This window comes from Plecotus auritus, assembly GCF_963455305.1.
Source record: "Plecotus auritus genome assembly, chromosome: 3".
Lineage (NCBI taxonomy): Eukaryota > Metazoa > Chordata > Mammalia > Chiroptera > Vespertilionidae > Plecotus > Plecotus auritus.
In genome coordinates, this window is record NC_137772.1 from 123,611,753 (window position 1) to 123,623,379 (window position 11,627).

At 36.0% G+C, this 11,627-nt stretch overlaps 1 protein-coding gene across 2 annotated transcripts in view; it reads left to right on the forward strand.

The window, feature by feature from the left end:
• The window catches only part of UBL3 (ubiquitin like 3), an 82,525-nt gene extending 71,452 nt beyond the window's left edge, over nucleotides 1–11,073 (forward strand). Inside the window, exons 4-5 of one of the 2 annotated variants that reach the window (XM_080658939.1) lie at nucleotides 7,459–7,536; nucleotides 8,070–11,073. In XM_080658939.1, coding sequence (XP_080515065.1) covers nucleotides 7,459–7,536; nucleotides 8,070–8,122 — 131 coding nt within the window. In that variant the 3' untranslated portion in view covers nucleotides 8,123–11,073. The remainder of the gene's footprint in view (nucleotides 1–7,458; nucleotides 7,537–8,069) is intronic. The other variant, XM_080658940.1, reaches the window with a different exon arrangement.
• The last annotated feature ends 554 nt before the right edge of the window (nucleotides 11,074–11,627 follow it).

Below are 11,627 nucleotides of genomic sequence, written 5' to 3' on the forward strand. Positions count from 1 at the left end.
TAAAGGGTAAATAAGATAGAATCTCTTCCTTTAAGGTGCTCTAGAAATACATAGAAACAGATAAAATCCACTATTAAAATACTGTGTGATCAGAGCTGGAGTAAATAAGTGCAAATGATGAGTATAATAATATCAAGTAGGTAGAACATTTCAGGATATATTTTCACAAATAACCACGTTTCAGTGGCAGTGTAATAACTGGTCTAAGGGTTGCTGCTACCTACTAAGAGATATCTGTTATTTCAAATACAGTTTTTTTGGCTTGTAGTTCTTTTAATAGCTTTGTGTAATTACATGGACCAACTCTTAGTGTAAGAATTGACTATTAGCTCCCTGGCTGTATTGGACATTCATTAAGGATGGGGCCATGTTTTAGTTTCTTTTTGAGTGTCTGTGTCTCACATAAGCTCTTGTACTGGTGATGGGTAAATGTTGAGTGAAGTTAATCTATTGACTACGTAAGTAAATCTTGAGACTCTGTTTCCCTTTGAGTATTGATCTATGTGAGCAATTTCCCACCAACTTGAATTCTTTATCTTTTTGTTGTGCCCCACAGTTCCAACTATGGAATTAAAGATTGTGGAATTTGTGTTAAAATCAAACTATTGATTTCATTCCTATTACAACTTAAATTTTTACCAGTATTTTCTGGGAATTTTTTTGGAATAATTAACAGATTGATTTACTGTTGTTATTGTCCTACTGTGGTGCTGTCAGTGTTTTCAAAAACAAAATAAACCATCTCTGGCTTTAGTGATTTAGGCAAATAGCATAGGAGCATAACCTAGACCTTTCAAGTTGGTCAGTATATCTGGGTGTTTGATAAAGGTTGAGTAATATTCAACTATTTGGTTTTTTGGTTGCAACTTTTCTTTTTAGTCTTCTTTGTCCTTGAATGTGGATAATGAAGAAGACAGCACACAGAGTCATAGCAACTGTCTTCCCATATTCTAAAGGCAAGTGTGGGGAAGGCGTCAGCTTGTGACTTGCTCTATAGCCCGGTGACTTAGATTTTGGACCAACAGCTGGAAGTCAAAGGCAGACAGATTTCTTCTATTCAATACCAGAAAGAATATTTGAGCAGTGGTGAGGTCCTTGTTATTGTTGACATTCAAATAGTGGGTGAATACAACCATGGGGAGGGGTCAGTCATTATGTTAAACCAGGAGACCTGGGCATTCTCTGCCACTGTTGAGATTTTGTGGTTTAATAAGTTTCAGGTTTAAATTTTTGTTACCAAGTTTCTTAAAACATAGCCCCGAACCCCTTTTTTTGATCTCAGTTACATAGAATTTCCATCTACTAAAGAAAAGGTGTGATAACAGCCTTAGTAATTGGGGATAAAGAAGGTCAGCTACAGGTTTGACGTTCAGTACATTCCAGATCAGTGTTTCCCAAAATGTGGATGAGCTGGTGAGCTTGAGACTCCCTTGGATACTCTTAACAAACAGATTTCTGCATGTCCTCTCTCCCTTCCCACATCTCCCATCTTGTACTGAATTGAAGTCCTGGGTGATGTTCATGTGAAGGTTGAAAACCTCTGTTCTGGATATTGCGCAGTTTCATAGCAGAAAGCAGAAGCATCCGCAGTGAAGGAAACACAAAGCATTTCGAATCCTTGTACCCTCTTCCTTTAGCTTCTTTGATGCTATCAGTATCAGTACCTATTCTTTCTAGTTAAAATTAAAATGGAGAAGAAAAACTATAGCCTCCTCAATCCAAGTTTTAGCTTCAAATGGCCAGCTTCTCAGCAGCTTTCCAGGCCTGTCCAACATTTCTCTAAATTGCCATCTCAGTTCTCTGCCCTGTTTCCTGAGATCCATTTTCCTTGCTGTCTCAAAAGGTTGATGTTAATGATGGCCATGGTAACACATACTGATTGCTTTCTTTGTGCCAAACCCTGAACTAAACACTTTCCTTGGATTGTTTAATTTAATCAATAGAACTGTTAAGGGGCAGGTGATAGAATTACTATTTCCAATTTAGGTGGAGGAAATTGAGGCTTAAGGAGGGGAGGTCAATAACACACAATTCCTTTCAAACAGTTGGTGAGTAGCAGAGGTGTGATTTTTAAAAAATATATTTTATTGATTTTTTACAGAGAGGAAGGGAGAGGGATAGAGAGTTAGAAACATCGATGAGAGAGAAACATAGATCAGCTGCCTCCTGCACACTCCCTATTGGGTATGTGCCCGCAACCAAAGTACATGCCCTTGACTGGAATTGAACCTTGGACCCTTGAGTCCACAGGCCGACACTCTATCCACTGAGCCAAACCGGTTAGGGCAGAGGTGTGATTTTTACCTCAGGTCTTGGCATACTAGAGTTAACAAGATGATATGACAGTGATGCACAGCTGGGCATGTGTACATATTAAATTAAGTCAGGCTTTCCCAATACATTTAGTGAAATTTTTAATAATATGACATCTTATTTGCATTTTAATGTTAAGTCAGGCTTGAGAGATTATCCAAAAAAGGCCCTCCTTTTTCCATTATCATGTGTATTTATGGGCCATCATGCTTCATTTGAATTTCAAAAGTTAAGAGAATAGACCAAATAATGGCTGACTAATATTAAATAAGGTGGAAACTCACCTTGATTACATGAAATATTAAGATTGAAGATAATTGTGACTCTTAATCCACAAGTTGAATATCATCCAACAGAGCAGGATTTAAAAGGCACATAGCAAACAGGAGGATCATACTTGCTAATGGTCCTAAGCCTGCCTCCAGTTTGTAATTAATGAAGAGCAAGTAGTTTGGGATGTTAGAACTCAGAGGTCACAATGTTGGAAATAAGTCTAGAAGTTAGATATGCAGGATCTTCTAATTCTATACACTGAATAACAAAGGAATGTACCATGAAACTAGATGTTTTATGTAACCCTATACTGTTTTTCATAGTGGCTACACCAATTTACAGTCCCACCAACAGTACACTAAGGGTCCCCTTTTATCCACATCCTCGCCAACACTTGTTATTTCTTGTCTTTTTGATGACAGCCATTCTGACAAGGTGTGTGATGATACCTCATTATGGTTTTTATTTGCATTTCCCTGATATTTAGTGATGTTGAGCATCTTTTCACTTGTTTGTTCGCCATCTTGTGTCTTCTTTGGAAAAGTGCCTTCTCAGGTTTTCTGCCCATTTTTAAAATGGATTACTTGTTTTTTTATGCTGAGTTTATAAGTTTTTTATATATTTGGGATGTTAACTCCTTATTAGGCATATCATTTGCAAATATTTTCTCCCATTCAGTAGGTTGCATTTTTATTTTGTTCATAGTTACCTTTGCTGTGCAAAAGCTTTTTATTTAATATAACCCCATTTATTTATTTTTTCATTTTGATGCCCTTGCCTAAGGAGACATGTCCAAAAATGTATTTCTAAGACCAATGTCAAAGAGTTGACTGCCTGTGTTTTCTTCTAAGAGTTTTATGGTTTCAGTTCTTAAATCAAGTCTTTAATCCATTTTGTGTTGATTTTTTTATATAGTGTAACAAAGTGGTCCTGTTTAATTCTTTTTCTTGTAGCTATCCAGTTTTCCCACCACCACTTATTGAAGACTTTTCCCCATTGTATATTCTTGCCTCCTTTGTTGTAAATTTAATTGACTATATAAGCATAGTTTTCTTTCTGTGCTCTTTATTCTGTTGCATGACCTATATATCTGTTTTTGTGCCAATACAATACAATTTAGATTACTATAGCTTTGTAGTATAGTTTGAAATCACAGAGAGTGAGGTCTCCAACTTCAATTTCATTTACTTTTGCTCTGGTCTTATTCCTTCCTTCTACTAACGTAGGGCTTTGTTTGCTTCTTTTTCTACTTCCTTTAGTATAAGATTAGATTACTTGAGATTTTTCTTGTTTCTTGAGGTAGGCCTATATTGCTGTAAACTTTATCCTTAGAATGGCATTTGTTGTATCCCATAGATTTTGTAACATTTCCATTTTCATTTGTCTCAAGATGTTTTTTAATTTCCTCTTTGATTTTTTCATTGATCCATTGGTTTTTTGGTAGCATGATGTTCGGTCTTCACATATGTTCTTTCCAGTTTTCCTCTTACAATTAATTTCTGGTTTCATGTCATTGTGGTCAGAAAAGATGCCTGATACGATTTCAGTCTTTTTAAATTTATTGACATGTTTTATGGGCTAACATTTTATCTATCCTGGAGAATGTTCATGTTCATTTAAAAAGAATGTGTATTCTACTGTTTGGGAATGGAATGTTCCGTATATATCTATTAAGCCCATGTAGTCTAATGTTTCCTTGTTGATTTTGTCTGGATGATCTGTCCATTGATGAAAGTAGGATGTTTTAGTCCTCTACTATTAATTGTATTACTGCCAATCTCTCTCGTTATGTCTGTTAATTTTTGCTGTATATATTTAGATGCTCCTATGTCAGATGCATAGATTTTTGTGTTACTTTCTCTAGCTGGATGATCTCTTTATTATTATGTCGTAACCTTGTGTTTTATTACAGTGTTTATTTTTTTAAGTAAAGCTACCCAGCTTTCTTTTCATTTCCGTTTACATAGAATATCTTTTTCCATCTACTTTCAGTTTGTGTGTATCTTTAGATCTGAAGTGAGTCTCTTATAGGTAGCATATGTGTGCATCTTTTTTTTATCCATTCACCCACCCTATATCTTTTGAATGGAGCACTTAGTCCATTTACATTTAAAGTAATTATTGGTAGGTAGGTACTCATTACCATTTTGTTTTCATACTTGCGTTATAAGTGGTTCATCTACTACCTTTATTACACGTTTGCCCTTATGAGTGAGATTTTCTTTCTTTTATATATTTTCTTATTTCTAGTTTTGGTCTTTTCTTTTCAAACTTAAAGAATTCTCTTTAACATTTCTTACAATGCTAGTTTAGTGGTGATAAACTCCTTTAGCTTTTGCTTGTCTGAGAAACTATTTCTCCTTCAATTCCAAATGATAACCTTACCTGGTAGAGTATTCTTAGTTGTAGGGTTTTCCCTTTTATCATGTTTAATATATCATGCCACCCCTTCTGACCTGCAAATTTTCCGTTGAAAAATCAGCTGTAAGTCTTAGGAGAGCTTCCTTGTAGGTAACTATGTTTCTCTTGCTGCTTTTAAGAGTCTCTTTATCTTTAACATTAAATATATATATATATATATATATATATATATATATATATATATATATATATATTTCTATTGATTTCAGAGAGGAAATGAGAGGGAGAGAGAGATAGAAACATGAGTGATGAGAGAGACTCATTGATCAGCTGCCTCCTGCAGGCCCCATACTGGGGATCGAGCCCACAACCCCAGCATGTTCCCTGACTGTGAATCGAACCATGGCCTCCTGGTTCATAAATCGACACTCAACCACAGAGCCATACTGGCTGGGCTATCTTTAACTTTTTTAACATTTCATTTATGAGATGTCTTGATGTGAGTCTCTGGGTTCATCTTGTTTGAAACTCTCTGTACTTCCTGGACTTGGATGTCATTTCCTTCACAAGGTTAGGGATGTTCAGCCATTGTTTCTTCAGATAGGTTTTCTGTCCCTTTCTCTTCCCTCCTTCTGAGATTCATATAGTGTAAATGTTAATATGCTTGATGTTGTCCCAGGTGTCCCTTATGCCATCCTTATTCTTTTTAATTCTTCTTTTTTTTAATCTCCCAGTTGGGTGATTTCCACTATCCTGATTTTTGATACATTCTTCTGCATCATCTGATCTGCTGTTGATTCCCTTCAGTATATTTTTCATTTCAGTTGATATAGTCTTCAGTTCTGATAGGTTTTTTTTTTTTATCATTTTTATCTCTTTGTTGAAGTTCTATACTTATATGCAGAGTTTGATGCGCATCTTTATGATTGTTACTTTGAACTCTTTAGTATATAGCTTCCTTTTAGTTTAGTTCTGTTTCTGGGGTAATGTCCTTTTTGTTTGTTTGTATCATATGCTTTTGTCTCTTCATTTTGTCTGTTTCTATGCATTAGGTAGATGAGTTACATCTCCTGGCCTTGAAAAAGTGACCTTATTAAGAAGGTGTACTGTGGGGCCCAGAGGTGGAATCCTTTCTTGTCACCAGAGCCAGATGCTCCAGAGATGTGGACTAGTGTGGCCTTCGATTATGGTTGGTCCCCAACTGCTAAGGACCCACTGGCAGGCGAGGCTGGTCCCTGGGCCATCTGGCTGTGGCCTGGCCACAAGTGTTGTGGTCATGCTGGTGTGCAGGGCAGTTTTTTGGTGTGAATGGCTTCAAGGCCCAGCTTCGACTACTGGAGACACACTGCACTGTGCTGATGCTGACTGAGGCTGTTCACCAGATGTAGCAGGGCAGGAGTCCCTTTGGAAGGTGGGCAGCTATATGAGTCTTCAGGGACACACCAGAGTGGAATGAACATTCTTAGCAAGGTTAAAGGAGAATGTCAGAAATGACGCCTGCCAGCGTCAGACCAGCTAGGTGGAAGGAGAATTTAAAAGGGGGGAATTGGTGCTCACCAGCACTCTTGTCCCTGGAGAAAGTTTCAGTAGATCCCTATCCCTCCAGCACATGCCCTCAAATTAGTCAGGGTATCACCTTCACATATGGCCCACGTACTTTTCAAATTGCTACCTTTGTGCTCATTTCCTACAGCCCTTTGACTCTCCTAGGCGTAAGCCCCACTGGTTTTCATATTTTATGTGGGCTCCTCTTCCTGGTGCAGGTCCTATAGGCTGGGGCTAGGACCCCTCCCTCTTCAGGATAATTGTGATATCCCTTCCACTTGCGGGTCACCACACTGCAAGTGGGGGTAGGGTAGGTCCTGACTATAATGAGTCTCTGCCCCTCCCACCCATCTTAATGTGGCTTTTTTTTTCTTTATATCTGTAGTTGTAGAAAATCTGTTGTTAGTCTTCAGGTCATTCTCAAAAATAGCTATTCTTTATATTGTTGTAGTTTTGATATCAGGGCGAGGAGGTGAGCTTAGGATCTCCCTACTCTACCATCTTGAACCTCAATTCTGAGCCTTGCTCTTAAATGCCAATTTAGCTTGTCCGTGAGACGTTGTTCCTTGTGGTTGGTGCATTGTCCCTGTAACCTTGTCCCTGGTGCATTGTTTCTAGATCACCAAGTCACTACCTTTCAAAATATTTTTTTTTATTCCTTTTCTTCTCTCTTCTACAGGTAATTTCCAATATTAACCAGTTATACATTTTCTTTTATCGCCTTCCTTAAACAGTGTGGTTTATGTATCAAGCTAATGGCCATATCTGAACTTCTGAATTGTAAAAATGATTTTCGATAATATTAACCTAATTTCATTTTTTAAGAGATATTCTATCCAGGACACAGTTTAACCTGTTGAGGAAGTCATACAAAAAAACAAAAAATGTGTTAAATGGTTTCAGTTCTGATTAGTGATTTCGATAAGTTGATGAATATGTAACAAATTGTCTTCTACTTTCACACAGCATTAAAACTTCCTTTTGGCAAAACAACAGTGATGCATTTGGTGGCCAGAGAGACATTGCCAGAGCCAAACTCTCAAGGTAAGCCAGGCACTGGAGAAGGGTCTCACTTGAGCCACAGAGACAAGCATTCAGAAATGGCTCAGTTTTGCCCTAGCTGGTTTGGTTCAGTGGATAGAGCATCGGCCTGCAGACTGAAGGGTCCCGGGTTCGATTCTGACCAAGGGCACATGCCTGGGTGGCGGGCTCAGTCCCCCACTGGGGGGCATGCAGGCGGCAGCCAATCAATGGTTTTCTCTCATCATTGATGTTTCTATCTCTCCATCCCTCTCCCTTCCTCTCTGAAATCAATAAAAATATATTTATTTAAAAAAAGGTTCAGTTTTTCTTGAACAAGAATTCTTAGGGAAAGGAAGTTTTCATAGTTTATAAATAGAATGTGTTGAGCAAATAACCAGACATTCTGGAAATAGACTAAAATTAAAAGCATTTATTATAGCTTTTTAATTGCAAAAAAATGCATACATTAAAAAAACACTATTATAATTCTTGGGTTGGGTGCCTTTCTTCCCACAAGTGTTATTATAAACAGGGCTTTTCTTCATTTTCTCCAGGTCAGAGGAATCGTGAGAAGACTGGAGAGAGTAATTGTTGTGTAATCTTGTAAACACTGTCTGCTAAATGTGATGTGATGTCGTCCTTGTCTTTCATGCTGCTGGGACAGAAGAGACCCAACATTGCTTCAGAAACCCTTAGAAAGTCTGCCTGTAAAGCCATGGAACTGAGTGATCACATGAACACTGTCATCTTCTCTCATGAAAGTAAAAAGAACCGAGAACATTTTTCACTATGATTTTCTATTCCTAGTATTTTTGTTTATGTTGAGCAGTTTTAAAATACTGGTTTTTGAATGCAGTCAATCTCCAAGGGAAAAGTTAACCAAGTTACTTTTCATAGCAAAAACCTTTCTGCTGCCACAAAAATTTTATCACCAGAACTAACAAATCAACTGTTCCAAATACAGTTTGCACTAAAAAAGTTTGACATCATTTTTTTCATCAGCAGAATTTATAGTGTAGTTTATGGTACCTAGAAATACTCATGTATACAATTCCACACTGGAAAACACTCAGCAGTTAATGTAGTTAATTACTGGGCCAACTGGAGAGGGAAAAAATGGAAAAGAAACTAAAATGGGTGAATTCTACCCAAGTCAGCCGTGGTGGCTGAACTGGCACGGACACTAAACTGGGTGTGACGATCTTCACCGCAGCAAGTGAAGAAATAAATGTGCCTGGTGTTTGAAGCACTCAGTGGAGAGCTGATGAGCAAATTGTTTTCCTTTCACACTCTTCAGTCATAAATAACCGAGTGCTAGTTCACATAGCACAAAAGGGATGAGTGTGCTTCCTAGCCTTAATGTGGAGGGGAAAATTCTAATCACTCATAGACTTTTGTGATTGGGCAGAAATATTAGAAAACCTCATTTACTGTTCAATTTTATGTATTTGAATATCAGTAGATGGAATTTTTGCATAATTTTTGCTCATCTATAATTGTGTCCAGTGTCAGACTTACTCATTAGAGAGTTCAGATGAATTCTTAAAATTTAAAAATTCTCCATAATAACTGACTTGTTTCTTTATGTAGTTTGCATTTGGTATCAGTGCTTGCAATTGTATTAAAGTCAATTATTTTGTTTTAAATCAATAATTTAAAAATGGATATGCTAAAAACAATTTGCACAGCACTAAAGCATGAGCTAGTTTCATCTAAACCTGTAAAAATATAAAAGATTTTATATTTTTTCACTGGGGAGAAATTTTCTTCCTAGATGAAATTACAAATATGTGTAGATTATATTTAATAAAAAACTTATAAAATACCTAACTATAGAACTTAAATATAGATTGGCGTGTAGTATATAGAACAATAATCCATATTAATAACTTTAGCCTTTATAAAATGAAGTTGCAGGCTGACATGTTCTGTACTTAAATTTAAGTGTCCACGGTCCTTACAAACATTAAGTGTAAAGGGTTTCAGATTGTCAGCTTGTTTAAAGATAATCAGATTATTTTATTCATTGTTACTGCATTGATGAAAAGGCTTTATATGCAGTAGGTCTACGAAAATATTGTTCATACTGATAGAATTAAATTTGTATAGAGCAGAGTTTTAAAAATGAATGTAAATAGCACTAAACATTTTTTTCTGCAACCTGTACTTAGAGATTCTTTCTGTAAACTAAATAAAAAAGTATCGTGCATTTCGGTGGTCATTCTAAAAGGTCTTGATTAGGTTAATGTTTAAGTGATGTCATTCATGTTACATTTGTCTTCTACTTTTATTTCTTAATCTTTAAAAATTTGTTTAATTACTATTCTGTTGTTAGTTTTGGGAGTTATTTACAGTGTATCTTTGATATTTAACCTGGTTAATTTGCGCACAGTCAAAATAATGGTTAGAATTATGTAGTCTCTGTTATCACTAAAATGTTATATTCAAGAGATGTTAAATATTTATATGCTTTGTTGACTAGCTCAAATGTGAGTTCTGTTAGTGTTGACTAAAGAAGAATCTGTTAATTACTTAATTGGGCAATTTAGTCATGTATGGTTCTTCTTTTGTAAAACAAACTACTGGTAATTATTTTTAATACCTAGTTTAATTCTATTTACTTTTCTGTTTTTCCATAGTTAAAAACTATCAGCTAATTGTGATTGAATTTTTATGATGGTTAAAAATATTCTCTACTGGTTTTTAATATATTTTTCTGTGTGCTCCCACGTTATACATTTCCCTCTCACAAGACCTCAATTTAAAGTTTGCAAAATGGATAAACTTGTTTATTAGAAAAAAAAATTATGTCACTTAATATGTAATATCATTGTTGTGCAAATGAAAAAATAAAAAATAACAGTAAAATTATATACTGAAAACACCAAAAATATACATGCCTTAATAGTATATTCATGAAAATACTCACTTATCTCTTTAAATAGTCCTTGGACTGCCTGATGTCTGAAATATGATTAGTCATAGCCACGGCTACTACTGAAGGTCCCTCTGTCAAAACAACAGCTCACTTACCAAAAGGTGAAAGCTGCATAGACCCAGTAATATAAATAAAGCCTGAATTGTGGGCCTGTGACTCTGCCCAGCGCTTGGTATCTATCACACCTCTTTGACATAAATTATCCTAGACTTTAAGTGTTCTGGACAAGGCTAAGCTTTCCTTCACCATTAAACCTCAGCATGTCTCCTTGATCTGAACTATTTGCTTTCTCTTCAAGATAAGTTGTATCTTATCCTGTCATGAAAAACATAGTATCTCACATTATCATTCACATTAAATGAGGTTTTCTCATAACAAACATTTATCCTTAGTTTTATGTCATCTTGACCTTTGTTACAGTAATTTCTGTTAGCTGATTGTGGTAAACAATGTTTAATGTGAAAAGAAATTAAAAAGTTCATCTGCTGTAGAATACTTCCTTTAAATTATTTCTATTCATAATTTTGGAGTATTTTCCTGTTCTTTATCTTTCTACTGTTTTTCTTTCTTCCCTTCAATTTACTTTATTACATTCTTCAGTAAAATCAGTATTGTGTGTGCCAGCCTTTATTCTTCTAGAAAGAGAAGCGATCAGCCAAAATTTAGTGTGCCATCTTTAATGTTAACTCACAAGCATGTCTTCAAGTTTTCCACTAACATTTCTATAATAATATAGTCTCTTGTTAGCCAAACAGTGATTTGGGTGAGATGAGGGCTTGAGAGAAGAGTATAAAATCTAGAATTATGATGGACACACTAGTGCAGACTGCTGCCCGTTATCCAGGCACACTTTCCCCAGCCCAGGCGGAAAGGGGATGTCAGTTACTCTACAATTCAAGCGAATCCAAAGGAGTTGGTTGGGTAAGCGCACACACACACTTCTTACAATGAATCTGGAAGGGATTTAAGTTTTATATAGAGACTTCCATTGTTTTCAGATGGAGTTCCACATTCAAACATCATTTAGTATCTGATTTTTATTTTCTACAGACTTTTCTTGAGCCTTATTTTGATGATGTCTACAATGTAATGAGAAATTTCACTCTATTTTAAATTTTTTTTTATTTTAGAGAGGAAGGGAAAGAGAGAAACATCAATGAGAGAAACATTGGGT